At 49.2% G+C, this 26,712-nt stretch overlaps 10 protein-coding genes across 10 annotated transcripts; 6 read left to right on the top strand and 4 right to left on the bottom strand.

Annotated features, from left to right (window-relative positions):
* Window positions 1-617: 617 nt before the first annotated feature.
* Window positions 618-2,446, bottom strand: N7484_009021 (MDR family MFS transporter; the record flags this gene model as incomplete). The annotated part of the gene is made up of 4 exons (XM_057119408.1): window positions 618-1,392; window positions 1,449-1,719; window positions 1,784-2,212; window positions 2,269-2,446. 4 exons carry the CDS (start codon window positions 2,444-2,446, stop codon window positions 618-620), a joined length of 1,653 nt encoding a protein of 550 aa, XP_056968963.1.
* A 2,482-nt stretch (window positions 2,447-4,928) lies between these two features.
* Window positions 4,929-6,762, bottom strand: N7484_009020 (putative MFS transporter; the record flags this gene model as incomplete). Its single annotated transcript, XM_057119407.1, has 6 exons — window positions 4,929-5,239; window positions 5,306-5,633; window positions 5,697-6,168; window positions 6,248-6,412; window positions 6,465-6,498; window positions 6,552-6,762. The coding sequence occupies 6 exons, from the start codon at window positions 6,760-6,762 to the stop codon at window positions 4,929-4,931; spliced, it is 1,521 nt and encodes a 506-aa protein (XP_056968962.1).
* Window positions 6,763-8,399: 1,637 nt separating this feature from the next.
* N7484_009019 (uncharacterized protein) lies at window positions 8,400-10,416 on the top strand (the record flags this gene model as incomplete). Its single annotated transcript, XM_057119406.1, has 3 exons — window positions 8,400-8,435; window positions 8,519-8,779; window positions 8,857-10,416. The coding sequence occupies 3 exons, from the start codon at window positions 8,400-8,402 to the stop codon at window positions 10,414-10,416; spliced, it is 1,857 nt and encodes a 618-aa protein (XP_056968961.1).
* A 494-nt stretch (window positions 10,417-10,910) lies between these two features.
* On the top strand, window positions 10,911-12,183 carry N7484_009018 (Eisosome component PIL1/LSP1 family protein; the record flags this gene model as incomplete). Its single annotated transcript, XM_057119405.1, has 3 exons — window positions 10,911-10,945; window positions 11,190-11,703; window positions 11,797-12,183. 3 exons carry the CDS (start codon window positions 10,911-10,913, stop codon window positions 12,181-12,183), a joined length of 936 nt encoding a protein of 311 aa, XP_056968960.1.
* A 561-nt stretch (window positions 12,184-12,744) lies between these two features.
* pre2 (proteasome core particle subunit beta 5) lies at window positions 12,745-14,067 on the top strand (the record flags this gene model as incomplete). Its single annotated transcript, XM_057119404.1, has 6 exons — window positions 12,745-12,876; window positions 13,062-13,169; window positions 13,249-13,404; window positions 13,459-13,507; window positions 13,557-13,666; window positions 13,732-14,067. The coding sequence occupies 6 exons, from the start codon at window positions 12,745-12,747 to the stop codon at window positions 14,065-14,067; spliced, it is 891 nt and encodes a 296-aa protein (XP_056968959.1).
* Window positions 14,068-14,371: 304 nt separating this feature from the next.
* On the bottom strand, window positions 14,372-16,425 carry N7484_009016 (arylsulfotransferase; the record flags this gene model as incomplete). Its single annotated transcript, XM_057119403.1, has 2 exons — window positions 14,372-15,640; window positions 15,691-16,425. 2 exons carry the CDS (start codon window positions 16,423-16,425, stop codon window positions 14,372-14,374), a joined length of 2,004 nt encoding a protein of 667 aa, XP_056968958.1.
* A 1,005-nt stretch (window positions 16,426-17,430) lies between these two features.
* On the bottom strand, window positions 17,431-21,231 carry N7484_009015 (DNA-directed RNA polymerase I core subunit RPA135; the record flags this gene model as incomplete). The annotated part of the gene is made up of 2 exons (XM_057119402.1): window positions 17,431-18,242; window positions 18,291-21,231. The coding sequence occupies 2 exons, from the start codon at window positions 21,229-21,231 to the stop codon at window positions 17,431-17,433; spliced, it is 3,753 nt and encodes a 1,250-aa protein (XP_056968957.1).
* Window positions 21,232-22,152: 921 nt separating this feature from the next.
* Window positions 22,153-23,080, top strand: N7484_009014 (ADP-ribosylation factor-like protein; the record flags this gene model as incomplete). Its single annotated transcript, XM_057119401.1, has 6 exons — window positions 22,153-22,202; window positions 22,313-22,385; window positions 22,481-22,500; window positions 22,556-22,618; window positions 22,667-22,738; window positions 22,807-23,080. 6 exons carry the CDS (start codon window positions 22,153-22,155, stop codon window positions 23,078-23,080), a joined length of 552 nt encoding a protein of 183 aa, XP_056968956.1.
* Window positions 23,081-24,314: 1,234 nt separating this feature from the next.
* N7484_009013 (resistance to Congo red protein) lies at window positions 24,315-24,920 on the top strand (the record flags this gene model as incomplete). The annotated part of the gene is made up of 3 exons (XM_057119400.1): window positions 24,315-24,343; window positions 24,393-24,500; window positions 24,596-24,920. 3 exons carry the CDS (start codon window positions 24,315-24,317, stop codon window positions 24,918-24,920), a joined length of 462 nt encoding a protein of 153 aa, XP_056968955.1.
* A 574-nt stretch (window positions 24,921-25,494) lies between these two features.
* On the top strand, window positions 25,495-26,433 carry sld5 (putative GINS DNA replication complex subunit Sld5; the record flags this gene model as incomplete). Its single annotated transcript, XM_057119399.1, has 2 exons — window positions 25,495-25,671; window positions 25,789-26,433. The coding sequence occupies 2 exons, from the start codon at window positions 25,495-25,497 to the stop codon at window positions 26,431-26,433; spliced, it is 822 nt and encodes a 273-aa protein (XP_056968954.1).
* Window positions 26,434-26,712: the final 279 nt, after the last annotated feature.

Genomic DNA, 26,712 nt, shown 5'->3' with positions numbered 1-26,712 from the left:
CAGCAAATTTGGCAGAACTATCTAGACGCTTGGCTCACTGTAGTACGATTGATGAATGTCGTATTATAGTCACTTAATATCTACTAACCCAATCATGCTTGCACTGTAGATAAGCTCGTTATTGACCTCTTGAACATTTGAGACAATCTATGGCATCCTATCTTGTCAGGATCTGCGGACGGCGAGGCAGTGACTTGTGCATGGCTTGGCCGCTTAAGAATGGGCATCGAAAGCGAATAATGAGTGTAGATCCCACTCTCTACAGCGATATCGGGAGTACTATGCAAGTGGGCATTTAGTGCACAGCAGTGAATTGGAACTCCACAGGCCATCTAAATCTGGCTGCTTGCATAAGAATAGCCCTATAGCCCGCCATGAGTAGAGTGCATGCCTTATGCAAATCTACCCAAGAACCTGTTGCGAACTTTCCTGTTGGGCACTAGCGGTAGTCCGGGGCCTACAGGGCTTTTCTTTGTCCCCATGAATTGCCATCCTGAAGGTATTGCTTGGATTCATAAATTATCAATTACGATGTGACAAGTTGAGCATACCTATTCACTATCAAAGCCAGGCACATGGCACACTCCCTTTAAGGCCTAGATCACTCTCCATTGCTATCAAGCCATTTTCTCAACGACCTCCTGGACTGGAACTTGATTGACCTTTTTCTTAGATATAGGTAATTGTCGCCACTCCATTGCCCAGCTTGTTATCCAAGCAAGGACTGGGGTAGCAAGCGCCACCCAGAAAACATTCCTTAAAGCAGAATTAAATGTACCCACGACAGCATTCATCAGCTCGGGAGGAACTACCTCCCTGAAACCACTTGCACCTGCGGCCACTACAGCTGCACTATCTATTCCCTGCATCTTGCTGAGGTTTTGCAGAAGCCCATCAGTAAATAGGTTTTGTCCAACGCTAGGAGCTAGCGCGCCCCCGAGCACCTGGAAAAACATTATCATAACAAGACCTGTTGGTACGTCTGACTTGCTGAGGACAACCTGCACAGCCAGGATCGGCATTTGGGCACAGCTACCATAGCCAAGCCCAGACAAGATTTGAAACCCTATCCACTGTCCGCTTGGACTGTCCGGGCGAACTACTTGATATAGACCCCCTCCGGCAGCTAGGACGAGAGGCCCAGCCCACATGAATGGTACATAGTGCCCAAATTTTGACGCGATAGAGCCCGCGCAGATCGTGGCGAGGCTGTTCGACACTATCAAGGGGAGTAGATTAATTCCCGAGTCTTTGGCATTGGTGTTCTTGACCGACTGGAAGTATATGGGCCAAAAGTACGATTGTAGTACTATAGCCATTTGAACGAGCATCATGAAGCCGCATGATGCCGATACGGTACGACTCCGAAAGATGCGAAGAGGGATATTCGAGCTGGGTAGTGTTAGCAATAATGCCAAATAAGTAGTATCTATGGAGAGGCAACAAACTTTTCTTCGCTTCGGAATTGCAAGTACAAGAAGATAATCAAGAGTAGACCGAATCCGATCAAACACCCGAACACCTTGGTATCAGACCATGGGTAGACGATGCCACCCCACTGTAATGCTAAATTCAAGCATGATACTGCACCGAGAAGCACAGTAGCCCCTAAAAGGTCTAGTTGACGTAGTTTCTGTTTCCAAGGCAGGTCCCCCTTTACCGCAGGTGGGGGTTTCCTTAAGGTGAACCAGACTAGAACCAGCCCAACAGCTCCGAAAGCTTATGACTTATTAGCTAGCGATAAAGGGATAGGGTACGGGCTTCGTCATCGACGGACACTTACGGAGATTGATCCAGAAGATGAATCGCCACGTCAGCTTCTTGTTGTCGGTTATCGAACCACCCACTAGTGGTCCAACGGCCGATCCAATGTTATACATGCCTAGGACGATAGGCGACAGCATTGCCTGTTTCTCCAAAGACACGCAATATGACAGAATAGTCGTCGTTCCGCTCACTAAACCCGCAGCACCGAGACCAGAGACTGCCCGCCCTATGATAAGCGCCACGGAATTCGGAGCGACTGCCGCGATGATGGAGCCGATTTCGAAGACGGCCAGCGATATGCAATACACCCACTTGATGTTGAAGAATGCGTAGAGGCGGCCGCAGGTCGGTAGCAGTGCCATTTGTGCGATCAAGTAGGAAGAGCCATACCAACCAATATCGTTGAGGCTATGGAAGTCGCTGGTGATTTGGGGTATCGCCGTCGCTTGGTATGACAATTAGGTCTGATGCTATGACCCTCTGTTGGGGGAATTCACGAACATAGAATGGTATTGTCAATAGCTAGTACGAGGCAAATAGACATAAATGCCAAGGTCAACGAAGCGAGGGGCCATCCTTGCATATATCCAGTTTCCGGCTGCTCTCCACTTTCATTGGTATCAGTTTCGCCCATGATTACCCCAGTAGGAGGCGGAGGCTCTGATGCGATTTCTATCATATTGTTCTGGAGAGTGCTGGGGTAACAAACGTCGTGAAAGAATGGATGTGATGAGCCAATGGATCTTAAGTCTGACAAATTATATAGAGCGTTGTTCCTCTGACAATGGGTTGATTTTCCTTCAAAAAAAAAAGGTCAGTTCACAAGCTAGGGTTTGCCTATTCGCCTTCAATCTTACTAATAAGCGGGCACTATGTCGCCTTTAAGTACGACGCTTGCACGCAAATTGGTGGCCTGTGGGTAGTCCCAAATTTATCCCTAATTCAGCGGGGCACGCGGCCTCCGAAGAGCCCGAAGCTATATAAGTACTTGGAAATTAAGCATGCATGTGAGCTGTAGACGTGGCGATGTACCAGTACCAAATTTAGCCTATTGTCCTTTTCATCCGGCCTTCCTGTCCGAAACGAGCTTTGATTCTATTTAAATAAGGGCTAGTTCGAGGTGTTATCATAAGCTATCAAAGATTCATAGATGGAAGGATGCCGAGATGGAAGGATGCTGCGTTTATCTTGATGGGGAAATTTGCTCCAATCGAGATTTCTAAACCACGGACACTTGACACTTATCACTCGCCATGGATGCCGACGTACTCTCCCTTACTTCGCCGATGAACCACTTCTGTTGCATTAGAGAAAATCAAGTGTAATTTCCCACTTCCCAGAACTATTAGGTGGTCACCACCCCTGAGCGATATCTCAATGTGTAGAGTACTGTACCAAGTCATTCTTACCCCTTGGGCACTATCTCGGTCGTACAAACAGCGACACTTACTGCTTGGTTTGACGTTCCATATAATGCTTTCTCCACTTGACCTATGTTCCAGCAACAATTTTTCTTCTATTGGTCCTTCGTAAGTGTTCAAAGAGCGTACTATTGAAGTGAATTTGGATGTGGGATGTATTTTGGGTACCCCTATATAAAGGTTGTGACACGAAATTCACCATGGGAGTACTGCGGAGAAACTCCCCATATTTACTAGCGTACCTTGGCAAGCTAGGACTAAGAAAGAGTCAAAGTACTATAGGTGGCTGCGCTACCTACGGAATGTACTGCATCCTTGTCCGAAGAGGTTAGATCATTTTTGCTTTGCTAATTTACGCACGTTAGGGTCGGAATGTTACAAGCGAAATTATTGGCAGGGATAGTTCGATTCAGAAAATTGAGACAGACAGGGGATAGTTGCATCTCCGCGTCTAAATAGGTATATAGCAAAGATTTCAAAATCCTGGGCTTTGGCAAGCCACTGACTTATGCCGCTCCGATCAGCTCGCAGCCATGAATTTGTTTGATTAGCTCATGATACGGGTGGGCTACTCGAGGACCTACAGATAGGTTGGCCCCCTCCTCTATCATTACTGTTTACATAGCTTGCACACACGATATACATATTGTACTTATCTAATCGTGATGGCCTACATGCTGCTATGTCATCCCTAGTAGTAACTATAATCCCTTGCAGTCCAATTTTCCTCCTCAGAACGTAGCAGCGCAGCCTTAAGCTCATTACTTTCAGTATGTTTACATCTTTTATTCCATTCCATCAGAAGATTGATTTTTCAAGGCTCTGATATATTTTGCGCGGTGTTAATCGTGCTAAGTCATCTTTTGAAGCGTAGTCCCAGAGACTCCAAGCCAAAAGCCGACAAGTCGATTCGTTCCATCCGGTGACCAATACAACTTTCCATTCTTAGTAAAGCGCAACTTAGTGGAATCATTTGAAAGATCTTATCGCAGTCAAAAAATACAAATAGAAAGAAGGTGATGATATACTTCGATCCATGAAAGGATTATTTCAATGTGTTTTGAGCGTCCTTCGTAGTATAAGATAGGGATGTACCTATATATCCTCTTCTACCGCATATATTTATTCTAGTAATATCAGCTAGGTTGGGGTAGATAACCTCCGTATAATCTAATATAACGTAGGTAGACATGTTGCACTAGTCCCGATTGGATCTATCAAACCGACTGTACGAAAACACCACTATTACCCCTCACAGCACCACGCACAACAACCAGGAATAATCTTTTCCCTGTGCCCTGGACTAAATTATATCAGATGTGCTTGTGAAAGAATGACTCTTAAGTGGAATCATAAGGGGTTGTGAAGGGTTTTTCGAAATTTGGTGGGTCTGTACCGATTCACTGATTAGTTAGGTAATCTGTAGTTAGAATCGGGCACCTAAGCAGGACTTATTTCACAGTATATTGAGTGACCTGTAGAAGAAGGTATCTGGGCATGCGTACAATATTGAAAGATGCCCAGTATTTATACTTAAGAGACCAAACATTCTGTTTATTATACTGCCGTGTAAAGTCCACTGCTTATGTTTGAGAATGGATTTGATGGCGTAGATATTCGGTATGGCTTGCCGAGGTGGATTAGAAAACCCCATTTGATTCAAGATATATGTTCTTCATATTCTGACCAACAAGATCACACTGGGCAGCCCTGTGAACTTTAGTAGATACATAGGTAAAATCACAGGATATATCGGAAACTAGCACCGTAATTGTCTTCCGCCACGGCGATCTCACCCTTAGTTTCATCTACCTCGATCCTTGGCCCATACTTCTTATCAAGACGCTTGTTCTCCCACACCAACAAGCATCGCAAAACCAAGGCAAGGAAAGTGGTGAAAATCATGAAAGCAGCACAAACAGACATTCCCTTAATATACCGCGGTGCTTCACTGTCAGGGAACACATTAGTACCCAAGAAAGGACCGCATTGGCCGATAATATTGAGTAGTATGATACCCCCACCACGGCGGGTATCGGAGCCCTGATTATCTGGTACACGTAATACAGGTTAGAGGTATTGCAATCAATCGCTTATTGGGCGATTCGATGACTTACTAAGAACCCACGGCAGGATATTTGCGATCGCTGGGAATACTCCACAGGCGGCTAGAAATACGCCGAAGTATCGCACTCCCACTGTTGTGCAGGTGGCGCAGAGGATGTACCCCACACCGCCGATCAGCGATAGCGCTGCAATCATTAATCCCCGCTGCTGGATCCGATCCGCCACCCAAGGAGTGATCACTGTGACCAGGAAAGAGGCGAAAAAGGGGGGTGCGGTGAGACCCTGCGCGTTAATTTTCGAGTAGCCCATTTCTTCGAGGATAGTGGGTAGGAAGACGGGAAGTGATGAGAAGCTGACGTTGCAGCTAAAATACATAAACTGAAGGCGCAGTCGATCGAGATTAGCGATTTTAATGTTCGAACGGGCTCATTGATCACATACGGCAGTCAACCAGGCCTTCGCATCCAATAACGTCATGGCCAACTCTTTCCATTGCACCTTGCCCTCCCGGTCGGCATCACCGGCTTGCTGTAGACCACGTGCACGAGCAACCTCTTTCTCTTCTTCGGTGAGAAACTTTGCAGTCGATGGCGAATCCGGGACGAAGAACCAAGCCAGGATTGCAGCTGCACAGACAGGGAGCCCCTCCACCAAAAACAAAACTCGCCAATTAGCCAATGCAGCATGGCCAGATGTGATTCCGTAGGCGAGGGCACCAGCGAAGGTATTCGCCAGCGGGGCAGCGGATAAAAATAGGCCACATCGTAGACCGAGCTCATGGCGACGATAAAAGAACGAAAGCAGGTAGGGTACACCGGGACCAAACCCAGCCTCGAAAGCGCCCATTAGAAACCGGAGTGCCATCATCCCCTGCCAGTTTTGTGCTGCTGCTTGGCAGGTTGCTACTAAGCCCCTGTACACATCATGCAATACGCAGTAAGTATCTTGCCACTTCTGGGATCGTCCCCACGTGGGTGTGGGCGCATACATACCAGGAGAACACGACGAAGGCTGCCCATTGGTGCGGTTTGACAATCTTCCACATCAAAGCCTGGAACTCGAAGACGGTGTAGGAGATGTAGAAGATTGTCAAGAGCCATGCATATCGGTTGCCCGTGAGTCCGAGGTCTTCGGTCATTCCGGCGATTTTCGCATTTCTGGTTTTGTTAGGTCTTTTCTTGTCCATTGAAAAATTGGAGCGCGACGAACCCAATGTTACTTCGATCGAGAAAAGCGAGGAGGTCTGGGGTTTCGACATTTAGCAAATTATTTCAATTTTTGGATCGACAGTCATACAGAAGAATCCCATAAGGGTTGGAACTCGCAGATCTAATTTCCTCACGACCCGACGCTCCAACTCCGGGTCAATAGCACTCGGGGTATATTTGGCGGGAGGCTGGGCTGGTGCTACCTCCATCTGTGCCGGTAGGGTCTTCTCAACATCCTGATCCGGAGGCACTCGCTGAATCTCATCATCAGGGAGCTCACGCTTGCCAAAGAGACCCATGGCGGCGGGGTTGGGAAAGCAAAAAATTAAAGCGGCACTTGTGCGAACTCCGGGGTGTCCCCATACTTTATAAGGTGGGGAGCAAAATTGACTGATCGACCCCCAACTCGTAATTCATCAAGCCACTGCTCGGCTGACTTGAATATGGTCAGCCAATGGCTGGTGTCACATCTCCACAAAGAAAGCCCGAACCACCAAGTCTAAGTGCGGGTATAGTGGAGAAAGCCAATCGAATGGGGTTTGTGCGGAGAAACCACCAATAATTAGAAAGTGGAGCCGCTTTGGCAAAGCTTGCTTCTGCTTTGAAGTGAAGTTGAGGTGACATTTTTCGCTTCAGGCCGCCTGGGTACCAGTCGGCAATTGACCGGGTGTATTCTATTTTTTTTTGTGGCCGCGGCAGTGATGTGGGGAGGAGGTGGGGGATGCTCTTAACCGACGCTGGTGGAGAAGGATAGAAAAGGCTGGGGTCCCCGCAAAAAGCTCCAGATTAAGCCCCTTTGGAGGGGTATGTCAATCCACAGCAAACGCTTTGAGCACATTTCTGTAGAGATCTGGATGGAGAAGCGGAGTGAATCGCCATAGCTAAGGGTCATTTGTGTCATGCGACGAGAATTGATACATTACTCTTTGGGAAATATTATAACCTCAATACATTATAATTATTAAGATACTGAAAAGATGATTTGAAACAGTGAGTCTCAGAATAGAGCGTATGTTAAAGAAGAGCTTTATTTTTCGAGAAATTAAGGAAACATATACTGAACAGCTCGGAATAGCTAGGTACACTTCAGGTGCCATTATTCCGCATTTTATTCTCACGCATCACCACATAGAAACAGAAAAATATTACCAAAAATCACAATTATTGGACACAGTTATTGAAAAATAGATCTTATTCACTTTCTCACTATGTCAACTCGCTTGATTGGGCTTGAATCCGCCTACTATAGGTCTTTCGCCTGATCATCTAAAGTGAGGCTCACAAACCCAGAGATGGAGAGCACATAAAGTAGATGGTATGTAGGGACGTGATCTCGATATTTATTTACTTAGGGCATACAGCTTGACTTTATAAGAACTTACCAATTTTGTAGTGAACAAGGGTATCTATACTATGACTGTAGATGTCCGCAAAATCTAATTGTCACCAGATCTATATTAATAATGTTCCTTGATTCCACACCCTAGATGGATTTGACAATAGAGTACATCTTGACTAGGATGGGTAACTGCCCCTTATGCAGCTACCTCGGACATCACTAAGTGGGTAGCAATCAAAAATATTGATTTCGGAGGCTTCTTAAGTTTTCATGGCGATTGAAGGACTTGTCGACACGAGTCTCCAGGTTTGGTAGGGTCCTGTTGGAGCAGTGGCATGCTAGTTCTGATTCAATGGAATTATCCATATTGATGCCTTGCCGCCTCACCGCCTTACGCCCGTCCTTGCACATGAGGTCTATTTGCCCGGGCGGACCGCATCAATCGAAAATCTCCCGCGTCGCGTTGCACAGGAGCTCCATCCGCCCTGACCACCTCCGCCTTCCTTTCGCATCGATCCCAATTGACCGTCACCGTCTATTCAACGATATTGTGCAATTCTTTAAACTGATTATCACCCACAAGTGGGTTCAGCAAATATGGATGACCCGGCAAGCCGCATACCGGGGCAGCTGGTAAGATTCTAGGTCTTATTCAACACAGCATGTTAAAGATGTTGAATCATTGAGCAATACACTAACACGACCGCTATCATTAGCTGCCTCATATGCACTTAGTCTCCCACCACCCATTCCCGAAGATGCACATGATGCCCGCCGAGACCGCGGTGGAATACTTAGCCAGCGCACCTCGATTCTTCCAGCAGAAACCTGTGCATTGGACCCTTCTAGACGGGCCAGCTGATGGTACTGTGATTCTTACTTGGCAGCCTATGGCGCATCTAGGCAATAATTTTGCGAGCGACGGTTATGTATGGGCCGACCATGAGCAGGCATTTAGTTTTGAATCCCGAGGCTATGTACGCGACCCCAAGTGTGATGCGACCCAGAGTATCGCGCATAGATGAAGAACGGTCAGGGCTAATATTGGAATCAGACGGTTGAAATGTTTGTGCATCGCTGTGGGTACCACCCTCCCCACGAGAGCGTTGCGTCGCACACCCGGAAGCGATATCGCCTTGTTTCCTCTAAAATCCCGAACGCTCCACAGCCTGACCCAGCGATGTGGATCGTTCATTATTCACGAGCACCTCCAAACGAACATGTTCCTGCGACCCGTGTTCCGGTAACCCCACAAATTCAAAGCATGATGAGCCAGCGCCGTTTCCTACAAACCCAGGGTCAGATTAGTCGCAAAGAATTTATGCTTCACGACCGCAACAATTGGCCCACAATTCCTTTCCCTCAACACGTCTCTGCGCAAGGCCTCACTCAGCCCCAAGCCGCCTACCCAAACGCTGCCTCCCAGGCCCGACCTGGGTTCTACCCGCCACAGGGCCACCCAGCGGCCGCCGTCGCTCACCCCTCTAACAAAGTTCAGCGCCCGCACCGTGCCTCCTCAGCCGCGATGGCTTCTGCCACCTCTGATTTTGCGCTTGAAGATGAGGACGTGTCAAGTGGTGATATGATCGACCAGCTGGCTCCGCGAGATGTCAGCAAGATGCGCTACACGCTGCACCACGAGTGGATGGAAGATATTTTCGCATCGCCATACACCATGTCGCAAATTACTCCGGTCTCACTTGGCTTGGGTCGCAAGGGGGAGTTGGAGTCTTTGACTCAGGGCTTTTTTGATGCGCCTGACGGTGGAGAAGGCCAAGACACTGATGTCCCAGGAGCGTCGAAGCTAGGAACAGCCAAAGCTGAAGAGTTTGCGAACAAGGTCACTAAGAAGGTGAATCAAGTCAACGCTGAGATTGAAGAACTCAAGAAGCAACATGCTCGCCGGATGGAGCAATTCAAGCGTAGCTCGCTCTTCAAAGATGCTGAATTACGCCTCAGAGAGGCGGCTGCTGACCCTGCTGCAACGGGCTCCGAGATATGGAGACTGGAGGGCCGAATTATCATTCCCTCAGAGGATGACGAAGCCCCACCGATGGAATATGTTGAAGAGAAGGCCAAATACAGAGTGGACGACGTGGTCCGTGAGGTTGAATCCGCCTTTAAGAAGCAGATCATGCCCGAGCCCAAAGTTTCATGTGTAGAGAAGGGTGGTCTTCTGGAGAAAATTGAGCCCGAACACAAGGATGAACCCGATTCTTTCGCCAACGACATGGTTTTGGAACACGCCGACAGTCTTCTGAACCAGTTTGGCAGCCCAGGAAATGGAGCTTCTGCCCCACCCGTGCCTGGTACTGATATCCCTGGTGATGTGGACATGGACCTCGGTGACCACCTCGGCGGTGCCAATGGTGAAAATGCTGGCTGGGTGATGGTGAATAACGAAAATAAGGATGGGGCTGGTGGAGACACGAGCTTGGAGGGTGCGGCTTTTGATTTCACAAACATCGACAGTGCAGGTGATGCGCTAGCCGCCTACTCCGAGCAGCACGATGATCTCGATCTCCCTGATCTCGACAATTCGGCATTTGGTGATGCATTCCACGCCTCCGATAATGAACATTCGCACCACCCAGATGCCGACGAGATGTCTTAGTCGGATCCGTTCTTATTTTCTTCTCGCTTGTCGTCGGATGGCGCTCATGGATCTTATTTTTTCTGCGTTTTAGCACACTGCCCTGTGGTCTGCTTATGGTGTTTTGTGGGGATGGATGGATGTCTGGATCTGATACACAGTTCATGTCATTTCTGTGTAAATTAAAACAGGCAGTACGGACGAGCTCGTCAATTATTATCTTATGATTAAAACATAGCCTTATATGGTAACATTACCACAGGAGACAATAGGCTAATTTTTATCCAGTTACTTTGCGGGATAGAAGCTTAAATCCAACATTAATAATGCGGAGCCAACTTCTACTCCACATCTGGAGCACTGACGATCACGATTCGGTAGCATCAGATCCAATTACGATGCACAACTCAAACTGGCAGCTCCTCCACTCATACCAAGCTATCTCTCGAACCCATAGGTCACGCACTGGGCTGCAATCGGAATAGTGCATGAGCTCACCATCCGTATCTCCCGTCATGACGTCAGACAACCACCAGGACTGGACTTCCTGGTGCGCCGGAACCCAAAGCTACGGTAGTTAAAGTTGGGTGCATCGTCATCTATAGGAAGGCGCTCTCCTGCATATAACTTGTGCCAGGTCTTTCACTCCTGTCCGGAACCTGGTAACCTAGTACTTACTACTTAGGTTAACATATTGTACACTGAACATTACTTTTACAAAGGGCTTCATTTCCGTACACAAAATGTATTTCCACCGTCCGCAGAATATCTCCAACATGACTAACGTCTCCAAGGAACCGCACAATTTCCATCCGTTCGCGCCGCGACCGTGAGCCAGCGAGCAACCGCCACCGCTTCAGCATCGCAACGTTCCGTGGCCTCCAACAGCCCGAGCTCAGCAAGCGTCTATCCCGCCTGATCAAATCGGAGAATAGCGCAATCGGTGCCCATGAAACTGCCGGTCGCGAGCGCGGTTCCATTGCCGCTCAGCTCTCGGAGTGGGGCGAGTCTACCGAGGACGACGCCATCTCCGATATCTCGGACAAGCTGGGCGTCATGCTTGCAGAGATGGGTGAGCAGGAGGATGTCTTTGCGCAGAACCTGGAGGACTACCGGAGTGTTCTGAAGCATATTCGGAATATGGAGGCTTCTGTGCAGCCGAGTCGGGATCAGCGACAGAAGGTCACGGACGAGATTGCAAAGCTCAAGTATAAGGACCCAAATAGCCCGCGCATTGTTACACTGGAACATGAGCTTGTTAGAGCCGAGGCACAGAGTTTGGTTGCTGAAGCGCAGTTGTCGAATACGGTATGTGTTGAGCTGATTGGGCTTTTATGCTTTTTGATGAAGACCTATCCGGTCAAGGTCATGGTTAGAATGAATTTCTAACTGCTATTCTAGACCCGAACAAAGCTTAAGGAAGCCTTTGACATCCACACTGCTGCTGTCATCGAACGTGCTGAGAAACAGATTATTCTCGCTCGTCATACACGCCGCCTGCTCAACTTCATTGACGACAGCCCCGTTGTCCCTGGTGATTCTCGTCGGGCCTACGACCATGAGTTCGAAGCACGCGCAGTCCTCGAGGATGCAGAGGCTGACCTACGGGCATGGCACTCTACCGTTGAGCCCATTACTTCTGCTGCTGATGTCCAGGTGAATGGACACGGTAACCACGTGCATGATGACAACGAGTCGGAATTGACCAACGGCATTGACACTACTGCCATCCCTGAAGATGTTACGCCTTCGAAGGAGATGGAGGAGCCTGCAGTGTTGGCTTCTTAAATGTGGTGGATGTGCAGACTTGAACTGCTTTCTGCTTGTGGAGAATGCTTCTATAGCCATGTTTCATGTACACTTTTATTGTTGACTGCGATCAGAATGAGTCGGGTTAATTGGATATTGATTTGTGTAAGTAGGCGCATGTCAATGGGCTTTTCGAATATACGTACTTTGAATTGAATTGGTATATGTGTTACAACAAAAAGTGCTCTAGCATTCAGAATTGTAGTTGTGCTGCGTAGCGACTCCAGGACTACATAGTGTATGACCATCGTTGGATCCGACCAAAATGTTCATCCTCGTATATATCCAAATTTATTCATTTACTCATAGTAGATAGCATGCTTTCGCATTTGAAATCCTAGGAAATTCTAATAAGATCAATTCTGATGCATCTCTTCCATTCCGATTTCATTATGTATGACTGCACGTGACCCCAGGCGCCCGAGTGACGCGGAATCCAAGCTCCAGCCCGGAGCTGCCCCATCATCACCTCTCCAGCTCGTCCTCTATTCATCTCCACCCACCTCCATATCCTCGTTTGTTCACCGTTTTTAGCACACCATGGACAAGCTCGTCGCCCAGTACTCGCGCCCGCAGCACCAGAATGAGTTTTACTCAGAGCAAGAGCAACAGGACCTCACCGAGAGCCTCCCTCCGCTCTCACTCAAGTTTGCTCTTCCTCCTGTCGACAACGTGAGTTTTGGAACACCGTCATGTCAAGCCCTCGAGTCTGGATGCTTCCCGGAACTGGGTACTGTCTGCCTCGTTCATTCATCTAGGCCAGGCCTGCCAGCAAGCGATGCGGCAGCTGCAGCTCTCAGCAAAAGAATCTCATCAACAGAAGAACCTGAGCTAATCATATTTTACGCTCTATTTAGCACGCCTCCTTCCTTCGTGCCATGACCGATGACCTCGCCAACCCCAGCTGCCCCATCAAGCTCGCTCACGGAACAACAACCCTAGCCTTCCGATTCCAGGGCGGTATCGTACGTTTCATCCCGATCGGCTTGGCCATCCTGTGGTATCTTTGCTTCATTGGTACTGACGGTTTTTGGTGGAATTTAGATTGTGTGCACCGACTCGCGAGCGACAGCTGGAAATTGGATTGCTAGTCAGACAGTGAAGAAGGTTATTCCCGTGTCGCGGTTGAGCCGTGGCGAGGACAAGCCTACTAATGAGCCTACACCTGGTTTGTTGGGCACTATGGCCGGTGGTGCGGCGGTAAGTCTGAGGACAGCTGTGACATATGTGAATGGGCTTCTGATGATTCTATAGGATTGCCAATATTGGTTGCGGTATTTGAGTCAGCAGTGTACTCTGCATGGTATGTTCGTCAGTGGCAGTGGATAGGATGATGATGCTAATGAGGTTAGAAATCCGACACAAGCGCCGCATTACTGTCGCAGCCGCATCGAAGATCCTCGCCAACTTGACTTATGCTTACAAGGGCTATGGCCTGAGTATGGGAACCATGCTTGCCGGTGTACGTATCAAATCATCTCAGTAGCTGCTGAGTCTGTTGGGTTGATTTAACTCATATCTTCACAGGTGACTCCCCAAGAAGGACCCGCTTTGTACTACATCGACTCAGACGGTACCCGACTGCCAGGCAATCTGTTCTGTGTTGGATCCGGTCAGACATTCGCCTACGGTGTTCTGGACGCCAACTACAAGTATGAACTGACTACTGAGGAGGCCCTCGCCTTGGGCCGCCGTGCTATCTTGGCTGCTATGCACCGTGATGCTTACTCTGGTGGTTTCATTAACCTCTACCACGTTAAGGAGGAAGGATGGGTGCACCATGGCTTCGATGATATGAACCCTATCTTCTGGAAGACGAAGCTAGACCACGGCGAGTTCTCAAATGTCACATCGGCGTTGTAAGTGGTATAGAATTGGTTGAATGTATTATTCTGATGCTAGGATCATGGTTCTTTAATTGATCATCTTATGAAATAAGATCTAAACCATTGGATCTACCAACAATCCCACGTAATAATAACTTTCCTCTGCCTATGAAATGTATACTTCAAGTATTAAATAATTGATCTTCAACTGATCAGGCCTCGGCAGTGTATTGTTGGACCTCCAGGAAAGAACGGTCGCTTCTAAGGTTGATCGAATGCATATGTGAGGAGGGTCATTAGGTACATTTATCAATTCATTATATACAAAACTTAGTGGTAATCTATTTTCCTCCGCCCTCAGCGTTGGAGACAAGAGCTTGGCTTTCCTCGTCTCTTGATCGTCTATAATCAGCATGCCTGTCATGATCTTCACCACTCTCATTAGCATCGGCACCGGCATCACTATACTCATCGTCAGAGTCCAGCGCAAACTTGTCTGACTCCAGAGCAAAGTCTTCGGCTTCCAAGCGATTATAGTCTCTGCTCCGATACCACCAGAACCCAGCGGCCGCAATGATAGACACGCCAGCAATACTCAGCCCAGTAGCAAGCAAAGCGATTCCCGTTTTAGACAATCCCTCATGATGCTTCGCCTTCAGTCTCGAGGCTCTCTCAGCAGCAAGGAAACCAGCAAAAGTGGAGTTGGTCTCGTCATAAGCATCAACGGCAATGGGTAGCGCGGCACCATCCAAGTCCACAATCTGACTCGACCGAAGAATCTTTCCATTCACATCCAAGGCCTCAGCCCAGATGTATCGCCAACTCTTCTTTTCCTCAATAATCATCAATTTGGTCTCAAAGCCCGTGCGCACTGATCTCGTCACCACATCGCCTTTCGAGTTCAATGATCGTCCCGTCTCAATACCTCTCACCACCCACTCTGCCACCTCCGTCGCTCCGTTCCAGCTAACGTAGACGACGAGCTCGCCCTTTGGACTCATGCGTGGCGCAATGGACGGATCCCACCATGGAGTGGCAGCCCAGTCCATCTTATACGCACGGTAATTATCCAATGCATCGGGGATCTCCTTGCTATGCCACGGCGAAAACTGCACATCCATCACCGTCTCGCCTGTGGCACTATGTTCCGTGAACGTAGGACATCTTCCCCACCCGATAAACACATTGCCGATGTCTTTGTCTCCGGCTGCATGCGAGAGAACCTGTACATTTCCTTGGCTTTGTGCCTGCAGTGACGACGGATGCCGGTATTCGTGGAGAAGCTTGACGGTCGGTGGTGATGCGGTGTCGTTGATGGCGATGTGCAAGCCGCGCGAGCACTCCGTATCGCAGACGCCGTGCGTCGTTTCTTCAACGTGGTTGTCGAATAGAGTCATCTCCATCTCGTTCGTCCCAGGTACATAACGTGCATGGTGTTGCCAAGCCATGCTGAGAATCGGTTCAGCGCCCTCGGTCTCGTTGCTCGGGGGTAATTCGATATAATTGTTTTGGCGACCACCCAGTGTCCAGATGATGTCGCCCGTCTTGCCGTCGATGAGCAAGATAGAGTGCGTATGGCGCATTGAGATGAGATAATTGCCGGCTTCGGTCTAGAAAATGTTAGAGACATGATTGATATGGGTTACTGGCACATGCTCACCTTTTGAATGCTGTTCATATGGTACGCATCCCACCCAGTCAGACCTCGCGGCTCATATGACTCCATAGGATTAACATGATCCAGCGCGCGCCATTCGAAAAGCACCTCGTTTGTTTCAAGATCAAGCTCTTGAAAGAGAGCATCCAGAACCTCGAAACGATCAGGAGTCTCCCAACTCGGATCGAAATCACTGTTTTGTTTAGTCACCTTGTCCACGCCGGTCACAAGCGCAGTTCCATTCCCCGTAAACGCAAACTCGTGCAAGTCGCTGTGCACCTGGAGATTCTGTGCCCAAACTTTATAGACCAGGGTATATGTCTCATCATATGCAAGTCCATACCCATCCCCAATTCCATTGCCTTTCTGCCCCTCCCAGAAAGTGAGGTACTTCTTCCCTCGATCTTCCTGGACGCGAGTACCGAACACATTTTCGAACGTACGGTTCATGTAGACGGCAGATAGATCATTGGCGTCGATGATAAGCGGCGAAGAAAGTGGTGACGAATCATTGCCATCATGTTTAATAAAGATATGCGAACCGGTCTCTGAAATCGCACTCTGATTCCACACATTGGCTTGTAACACTGGCGCATATTCGTCGCTAGAATGGAATTCCAGGTGTGGTCGATGCCCCAAATCTCCATCGTTATATCCTTCGTAATCCGTCGAGACGAAATCTGCACCTGCGCCGATTAACGTGGTAAGTGCCCACGCGACGCTTGAAAATCGAACCATGATCGCTCGGTATCAAGGCGTAATAACGCAATCAAAAATGTATAGGAAAAGAGCGGATATATTCACAGCCGCCCCCAAAGTGTCCAGGCGGCTTGGGATCTAAGAGACCTCAAACGGCATTATAAAATTGAGAAGGAAAGAAAGAGAAGGAGCACGAGTCACGAAACATGACCTCGTCAAGCTCTAAGCCAATCATCCTGCTTGTCGATTTGGTCTAACCATATGTAACTAATTTGTATGGAGAAAAAAAAATAGCGGAACATAAGAGCTTGCGTACGCGTTCATTAGCGTGCCACATAAGTACGGGGGAAACCGAGCCAAGGTTTGATAACAGAGATTTATAGATGCAAACCATGAATAGACGTCACGTTTACAAAGTATATGACTATAAAGCTCTGCTCTATAGCTTCCTCATAGCTGTCACAAATTGCACCATTCCGCCGAAAAGTTGTGACCATCGGCAAGTGAAGCGGGTTCAGGGGGGCGGAGTGGAGCGATTCTGTCCCGTTATCATTTCGTACATCTCGTACGCTAAACTATTCCCGCGCTAGTGCAGCGGAAGACAAGCAACGATCGGCAGTTGTTGTCGCATGTCTGATTACGATGTTCGGCTTGGCAGACGAGGCATTTATTTATGGGGTTCAATTGTAAGCCAATATCGGCAATGGACTTACTACAGAGGACGATGGGTGTTGCTTGGCGTGGCGATTGGGTGAATCTTGTTCTCCGGTTAGAGTGGGGATGGGCATGCTTAATGGTGTTTAGGCCGCTCCTGAGATAAGAATGTTGAATGTTCATATGTTACTTGTACGTTAGGTGTGTGTAGGTCGACACACAAGTAAACCTGACATTGAAACCAGTTCGTCCATTGCGTATAGAACATCGAATATTAACATGAAAAGGGGAAAACAAAAAAAATTAACCAACGCTCCATCTATGACATGACAAAATCTCAGATTTTTGAAGAAACACCCGCGGTATACCGAAGTATATAATTGCACGTTTTTAGTTGTCCACCTTGAACTTCATCCGAATACCCATGGCCGCCAACTCGACATCCAGGAAACGGAGGACACCGGGGACAGCGACAATAGTCACGTCGTCACCACCAACATAGCGCAAGCCATCGCCATCCTCCCAGGCCTCAGCACGAGAATCCTTGAAAGTGGCCTGGCGAGCGCAGCGACGACAGCGCACAATACCATTAACACCACCCAGCGCACCACCAACGGATGACGCGCCGCCGGGAGCCTGCTGATTGGGAGCAGCCTTCGCGGCAGCAGCGAGAGCACCGGGGTTGATAGTATTGCGAGACCGGGACGAACCGGAGCCCGAAACAGCAACCTGGGTCGACAGGAAGGAGCCACAGCAGCGACAGATCCAGGTGAGCTGAGAATCAGAGCAGTTCATCAGACGGTCCTGGAGCAGGAATGCCGCTCCGTGTGCAATCAGGGAATCACGCTCCATCTCTCCCACACGAATACCACCACCCTTGGCACGACCCTTCACAGGCTGTCCGGTCAAAGCGTTGACGGGACCAGTGGTACGCACTTGGAACTTGTCGTTCACCATGTGACGCAGACGCTGGTAGTAGACGACACCCATGTAGATGTCGGCGGCGAACTCACGGCCGGTGATACCGGAGTACAGAGGCTCGTTACCGTAGTAGTTGTATCCGGCCTTCTTGAGCTGGTGACCGAAGTAGTCTGTGGCGGTGTTCTCTTCGGAGAATTGGAACGGAGTGCAGTCTTGCGGGTGACCGTGCAGGGCACCGGCTTTACCGGCCATGGATTCAATCATCTGGGCGATGGTCATACCTGTAGAGGTTAGCGTAATTTAACCAATAGACATGGCGGAGAACTTACGAGATGGGAAAGCGTGAGGGTTGATGATGAGATCGGGCTGCATGCCGCTCTCGGAGAATGGCATATCGCCAGCAGGCCACAGCTGCGAACAAACACCCTTCTGACCGTGACGAGAGGAAAACTTGTCACCGATAATGGGTTTACGAGGAATGCGGTACTTGACACTGATCGACTGCATAGGCTCGACACCGCTCTCAGAACCCATGATGCGGATACTCTCGATGTAGCCAGCCTCGGCATCCTTATACTTGAGGAAATGGGTGATACCATCGACGTTCACGTAGGAGTCGGACGCGGCATCGTAGCGCACATCGTGGAACGCGGCAATCTTGTCTCCCTCCTGCACGCGGATACCGACATGGGGCAGACCGTCATCGTCGATGAAGTTGCGCACCTCAGCTCGGACTTCGTCACCGGGAGCGAAACCAAACAGCTTCTTAACCTCACGACGCGACTTGCGGCGATCCTTCTCAGCCAGACTGTGGACCTTGGTCTTGTAGATGGTACCGTGACCAAAGCCACGCTCGTGAGAGGACTTGTTGATGATCATGGCGTCGTCCATGTCGTAGCCGGTGTAAGAAATGATAGCAACAATGGCGTTCATTCCGTTGGGGAAGTTGTCCAGACCGTAAGCGTTGTACAAGGGAGTTCGAACAACGGGGGTTTGACCAGTCTGCAAGCGGTATAGCTTGTTGTCGGTACGGTAGGCGATCGAGGTACCAGGAGTACCCATGGTCTGCTTGCTCATCTGGCACTGGTACATGTTACGAGGAGACTGGTTGTAATCGGAGAAGGGTGTCATGTTGGCCACAATCGAGAGAATGTTGGTCGGGGTGAACTCGATGTGAGTAGAAAGACCAGAGATCAGGTCAGATTCCAGACAGGCAATCTCCATGTACGGCTGCTCGAAGGGTCCGACAAGATCGGTTTTGTCCAGAGCCAGGTATTTGACCGGTCGGTACATTCTTGCGGACTGAGAGAACATGTAGATACCGGGATACTGTCCACCGTTGGAGTTGGGGATGTAACCAATCTCCAGGCCCAGTGGGACATTGTTCTTGCCGGCCACCTTCCAGTAACGGAGAGTGTCGTGGATCTTGCGAGCCTGCTCGGGCGAGCAGAATCCAATGATTCTACCGTCCAGCTGAACAACCACACTGTCCTCGGTGGCCACAGAAGACTCACCCTTGACACCAAGCTGGACAAGAGTGCGGGGCAAGCTGGAGACGTCCAGGTTGTCCGTGGCAATCAGACACTTGTGCGCCAAGTGATTCAACAGACCACAAGGCGATCCATCAGGAGTGTGGACAGGACACAAGAAACCCCAACTCTCTGGCAGCAGCTTACGCACGGTAGTGGTCTTTAATTGCGCGAAGAAACTACCACGGTGAATCATTCGGAAATGACTGATAAAACGGTAGAAGTTAATCTTCTCGGCCATGACGGTATAACCGGAAGTCTGTTGCAAATCGAGACCCGTAGGACTGACGAGGTTGCCGGTGGACAGGAAGTACTCGAGAGCCTGACCGATGTTCTCGTTAGACCGCTTCACAATCTTGGACAAGAAATCACGGTCGAATGCAGTATCAGTGAACTTGGCATTGCTGTTGCGAATTGACCAGTCTCGGGCGATAGGTCCAAGTGACCGAAGCCATTCCTCAATACGCTCCTTGAGGATCATGCCGTACAAGAAACCACCGAGCAGGACCTCCTGGTTGGAGACCGCATCAGGATTGTCAGGAGCACAATCACCGGCGACCAGGGAGTACAATTTGCGGATCATGAAAATGATCATCTTGAACTTGTCGTAATCCTGGGTTTCGGTAACATTGTAGTTGCCCAAGTGAGGCAGGACAATGCGGCGCAAGAACTCAGCTCCAACCTCCTCATCAGACACATCCTGAGAAACACCCATGACAGGACGGAAACACTTGCCCAGGTGAGCTCGGCAGTCGGATTTGCTGTGCTTGCCGTAAGCCTGATAGGTTCGCAACAAGAGCTCAACACGGTCTGTGACGAAAGTGTTCTTCATTCCCTTGGAGTTGGCGGCACCAACAATGCCCTCGAAAACCTCGCGATCGTTGGTTTCCACCAGGGCCTTGAGGATCATCATAACGGGAACAAGGAACTCGTTCTTGCGCCATGAGAAACGGAAGGTAACGTTACCATCGGAGAGGTAATGCAGAACGTTGGTCTGGGATGTCTGATCAGGGCGAACGGAACGGATCTGCACACCATACTTGGTGTAGGTGTGACCACGCTTGACGAACGAACCACGAATGATGGACATTGGGAAATTCCGCTTTCCGACGATTAGCATACGAATGAGCTTCTCGTTACCGTTCACAATGAAGTAACCACCGAGTTCTTCAGATTCCTCCTTGTGGCGGACCAGTTCTTCGGGGGTGGCCTTTTCGAGGTGGCAGCGGTTAGTGCGCACCATAATTGGGACCTGGCCCAACTCGCGCACTGACTCCATCCAATCGCCATTGTTCACCTGGAACTCCAGACGAGCACGGAGTTTGGCACGGTAGGTCGCATGTCGCTCACGGCACTCGGAGGGGTAAATTTCGCGGTTCTTGGTGCTGTATTTGTTGGTGGGCGGCAGTTGAGGCTTGTCGAGAAAAACTTCCTTCACACGAACATTGAGACGATTGCGCTTGGGTGCACGCAGCCCCTCAGCCATGCGAACCTTTCTCTGCTCTGGGGTTTCGGGTTCGCCATCAAGGAAGGTCTTGATACCGATATCTTTCAATCCTGCGTCCAGGATCTTGCTGTCCTCGAACAAAGCATTGAAAGAGTCAATGTGTGGTCGAATTGACTCAGCCAGGGACGGGTAGGCAGTGTGATCCCGAGGCGGGTTCTGGAAAAGGTTCTCCCGACGGAGAGTGTCATACTGCACCGACCACTTGGTGTTGGTACTGGTAGCAGAGGGAGCCATGATGGAGCTCACGGAGTTTTCGGAATTTTCGATTTTTTTCTTTGATGTGACCCAGCCAAGGGAGGATATTGACCTGGGTATTGAAGACAAAATGGGGCGACCAAATCAAAGCCCCTGCTAGCTCAGCCTCCCAGAAATACCAGCAAAGCGATGAGAGCCGGTAATTGGCAGCTTTGAAGAACAATTGGAGATGAATCTGCTTGGGGAAATTTTTCGAGGTGGAGCCGCTTATCATCACGTGTGATAAAGGTGCATACTGTTTATGCCTGAGGTGTCACTTGCTCCACGAACGCCTCGTCTTCTATATTGCAGGAACTACTCAATCATATCTGGTAACAATACCATGGCTTACGTGGGTTGAACTGGTCCACTAGCTGACTACGTAATTTACCAGTTCTTGTTCTATGAATGGTTCATCCGCACTGCCATGATTCCCTCGTATTCTGTATATCTGCAGTAGCTGCGCTACGTCAGGCCGCGAATGGAGCCTAAGCGCCCCTCTCCAACGGCAGTCATGTGTGCCCGTAGATCTCGCATTGGCGCCAGTACATTCCATTTCGGTATACTTAAAACCGGCGGGAAAGAAGCGCTCAGGGATTCCACCTTTGCTTTTCTCCTTCCTTTTCATTTTAATTTTGATTTTGATTTTCGTTGATAGTGGCTCGTCCCAAGCCCTTTCTTAATATTTGGATTTCAGCACCCACCGCGCTCTCTTCACTTTCTCTCTTTCTCTCTCTCTCTCTTTTAACCCCCAGGAACTGGCTCTCCACAAATCAAGGCTCAGACCTCTAATTCGACAGAAAAGAGAGGTTCTTCATAGGTTCCGTTTACAAAACAGTTTTTTCTTCTTTTATTGGCAGTCCGACCTGGTTTGAATCCGTTTTTTCCCCTTCCCACCCCACCCACACCAACCGCCCCAACATGGCCGGCATCTTTCGCACCATCTATGACTGGCTTTTGAGGATGTTCTGGTAAGTGGGACCGTTGAGGCGTTTCTTGGTTCTCGGGAACATCATCCAGCCCCCCCGGCCCGTCCCCGCAGATGAGAAAGCGCCTGCTCTAATACGGTTCTTCCCTGCAGGGCCACCGAGATGGATGTTACCATGATCGGCCTGCAAAATGCAGGAAAATCCTCCCTGCTTCGTGTATTGGCGGTAAGTCCTCTAGGGTCTCGTTTCCCGTTTCCCTTCCTTTTTTTTTTTAATTTTTTGGTTTTCGGTGTTGCATTCGAATACTGATCATGTGGTAGGGCGGGGAATTCACTATCGAGTAAGTTGTGCAAGGAACGGGAAGTAGACGACGTCACCGGCTAACCGGATTCCAGCTCTATTCCGACGATCGGCTTCAATACCAAGCGGGTTCAAAAAGGCCATGTGACCTTGAAGTGGTACGTATTGTATCAAAGACGTGTAGGGTAATCGCTAACGGCGGCAAGCTGGGATTTGGGTGGTCAGCCTCGATTTCGCCCGATGTGGGAGCGATACTGCCGAGGGGTTAACGCAATCGTGTAAGTCAAAACGAAACCAAAAGCAGCCGAAAACACAAGGAGTGATACTTGATGCTGATTTGTTGTAGATATATCGTGGATGCAGCGGACAAAGATGCTTTGCCGGTAGCCACAGAGGAGCTACATGATTTGATGACCAAGCCCACGTTGGATGGGATCCCACTCCTCGTGCTAGGCAACAAGTCTGACCTGCCAGTTAAGTTGTCGGTGGATGAGCTAATCGATGCGATGGACCTGAAGTCCATCACGCATCGCGAAGTCAGCTGCTATGGGATCAGCGCAAAGGAAGAAACCAACCTCGACGCGGTACTGCATTGGTTGATCGCGCGAGCAAGCCGATGAGTGGACGGTAAGCTTTACCATGACACATTATGATCTTTCCCACTTGGCTCATTTGGTTCATGTGATTTGGATTTTTTGGTCTTATGTTTCCTGAGCGTGTCTTTCTGTTTGTGATTATGTCTCGTAGACTAGCGTTTTGGCTCGCAGCCTCAGATGTAACGACGTCAATGATCCATGGCTTTTTTTTCCTGTTTAGTATATGTTCATGGGTGCATGCAATTGGGACAAAGCGGGTGCCACTCGATCAAAATTGATGATCGCACGTTTATATGTTATTGACAATTCTTCAATGTAGATTTGCTGGGTTGGTCAAGTTCGCATAAATTTTCTTCAGTCACCATGGCAGAGTGGGCTAATATGACGTAGTGACAGGTCAAATTGAGTGTTTTCCAGGTGAAAAAAAAAAAAAAAACTGGGGGTCGTCGGCATAAATAAAGTGAAGCGCACACGGACCAAGCGATGCGTTGGCCATGCAGACCCGAAAGTGACCAACGCCCCCGCCAAGGGACACATGTCAATTTACATCATAGAAAGTACAGATCAGTCTACTATACTGGATTAGTCTGTTAAACAATTATCAACTCATGTAGAGCTAGGGTGGGGCCAAGATCACGGAGTATTTTTCCCGTTTACATGCGTGCTGCTTGAAGCCTAGAAAATGAGACGATGACATGAAATGGGCGTCTCACCTAATCCAATCAATGTAAGCGCCGAGACCTGAACAACCCCGATTTTGAGTTCGACTTGGATCCGGCGCTTCCAGACAACCTTGAGTACCTTGTACCGCCGACGGGGATACACGGTGTACGTTGATATAGATGTCGTAAGACCTCAGTGCATAAGAATAGTACCAATGCCGAGATATCCATTTCCTCAGCATGGGGCTCCACTATTGTGTGATTGGCCACCGCTACAGTATATCCGGGCTGCGGCGAAGTGGTGCTGATACGTATGTGAATACGTACACCTGTTACCCGAAGGATTTGACTGAAGAGAGAGTACTCCGGACTTCAAGCATACAGATAAAAGGAAACCGGTTCTGTGTAAAGGACGAAACCAAGACCCAGAATCAATAGTGTTCAAATGTATTGATTAGCTAACATGATGAATCATAAACTTGCAGCCTAAAGCCAGAGGGACCCACACTTGCCCCCAGCCCCATGATTCGCGCCTCAGCCACGACCTATTTCTTTCCGTTGCCTGCTCTTTTTTCCACTCTTCCATAAACGCAACCATGCCTTCTTTGACATCTCGATATTACTGGTAAGTTGGATAATCAACATGGTGATCTTCCTTTCTAACTTGGATATAGCAATGGGTGGGATGACGATTGCAACAACTCTTCCTGGGACCGTTGGGGTCGCTGGGTCGCTTTTGCCGTCATCGTAGCCATCGCCTTCCTTGTCTTCTTTGCCTTCGCGTAAGTCTTCCTATACCTCGAGACTGGGAATCCTTACAGCATCTAGCAGACACTTCGCGACCGAAACAGATGAACTAACCGTGTCTTCCGAACAGTTGTTTCAACGCTCGTCGTCGTCGTTCTCACGGCCAACAGCCCTACAGCGGTACAGCATGGATGGCACCGCCGCCTGGACCACCTCCGCCCAACCAGCCTACATACCAACAGCCATACTACAACAACAACAACAACGATCCTTACTACCAGCCTCCTCCCCAGTACACTGCCAACCCGCAGAACTACGGCTACTTTGGCGCCCAGGCCCCGCCCCAGCACCCACAGCAGAATGGCATCGAGTTGCAAGCGCCCCAAAATTCGTATCACGCTTCCGGTGCCCGAGAATATGAACCCCCGGCGGGTCCGCCCCCGGCTAAGTCATGAGAGATGAATTTGTCGAACTCGGCCTTGTACTCCGGCCCTCATATACCAACCGATCAACAGTTCGGTGGGGGCAGGGGACAGACGAAGTGAAGGCGACTCTACGACCTTGTTGATCGAAATGAATTGAAAACATCGGCGTTATTTTTCTGGGTTGGATGATTGTCTTGGGTCTATCTTTTACCGCGGCTCAACTCTGTGGGAAAGACTCACATGGAACTGTTTCTTGTCCTTTAATGTTTCTCTCGCATCGATCCGCGAGGATTGCATCGAGCATGATTTTCTTGAACTTGCATTTTACAAGCCGAAATAATAATTAAGATTTCTGTGTTTCTGCTTTCAATATTTTGAATCTTAATGACATCTAAATTCGATTTACACAGAACGTCATAGCGAAAGTGAGGTTTGCAGTAGCCAGTAACAGGTCCCAAGCCAGGGATCATGGATTGAACTAGTCCATATACTCTGTAGTCATGATCCACCTACTAATGCGCGGATGCCCCAGGCACATTCGACTCCACTCCACCGATCACCACCCGCGTTTTTCGCGTCACGCATCCCACTTCCCAGAAATACCATGGATATTGACGACATTCTCGCATCTGTCGACCGCGGCGCTGGCGCCAGTCCAGAGTCATCGGCCATCGACCACCAACTCCTGACCCGATTCTGGGTCGCCGAACGTGCCGTCTCGGAGGTCCTGCCATGGCCCGCACCGCTAATGGAGCGGATGATGGATAGAGTGCGGATGCAGGTAAGAATCCAGACCAATCGACTCATGGCATGTCAAATACAACTGCTATTCTGATATATATTCACGCCTTGAGGACATTTAATTGAAGTTCAAGAGAAATTTACATCTTCGATATAGATCGAAACAATCGAAGACCTCGCCGCCTCCTCCGCAGACATAGACCTCTCCACAAAACAGCACACCCACAACCCAAACCTAAATCTCCGCCTCTCAATCCTTCAAACAGACCTCGCCCGAACCCAATACATCCTCCGCAGCCTTCTCCGCCAGCGTTTATCAAAACTCACAAAATACAGCATGCACTACCTCGTCAAACTAGCCAGCCGAACAAAAAACCCTCTCTCCCAAACCCCCTCGCAATCGCAATCCCAACCTCCGCCTTCACAAACGCTCTCACCGGAAGACTCAGTCCCAGACATCTCAGCAGTAACAAACTACAACCCGCTCTCGGCGCAAGAATGCGCCTTTGTCCATGCGCATCAAACGCTTCTGGCGGGCCACTATGGCGGCTCATTCATGGGTGCGTTCCCGCCGCAGCTCAGACGATTGGATGATAATGCTGGAGGGACTAGTATGGTTGAAGGGCCTGATATGAAAGAAGTGGTTTTTGTCAGGTGCTTGGGGGTTGAAGTTCCTGTTGTTGTGGAGGGTGTTGATGGGGGTGAGGATTTGGGGGTTGTTATGCGGATGGGTGATGTTTGGGTTGTGCTTTGGGAGGGTGTTAGGGCTGCTTGGATGAAGGGGGAGGTTGAGTTGCTTTGATCTGCTTTTTTTTCCCCTTCGATGGGGTCTGGCTTGGTCTAACTGGATCCATGATCTTGCCTTTTTTCTGTCATGTTATGTTTGGGATGGTCCATCGTGGAGTTCGGCATTTTTGGCGTTGAGATGTTTTTTACTTTGTATTCGGTCATTATATCCAGGATTGGAGCATACATACATTGCATTGAGTCGTGATCAAATATTTACATCTAAGAATATCCATGTCATAGATCTCGAGGCCATACCATCAAGTCTATCGGAGCTGCTTGGGTGGTTGGCATA

This window comes from Penicillium longicatenatum, assembly GCF_028827895.1.
Source record: "Penicillium longicatenatum strain IBT 33135 chromosome Unknown contig_6_segment0_segment0, whole genome shotgun sequence".
NCBI lineage: Eukaryota > Fungi > Ascomycota > Eurotiomycetes > Eurotiales > Aspergillaceae > Penicillium > Penicillium longicatenatum.
Note: the sequence above shows the minus strand (reverse complement) of the source record. Positions and strands in the feature narration are given on the sequence as shown.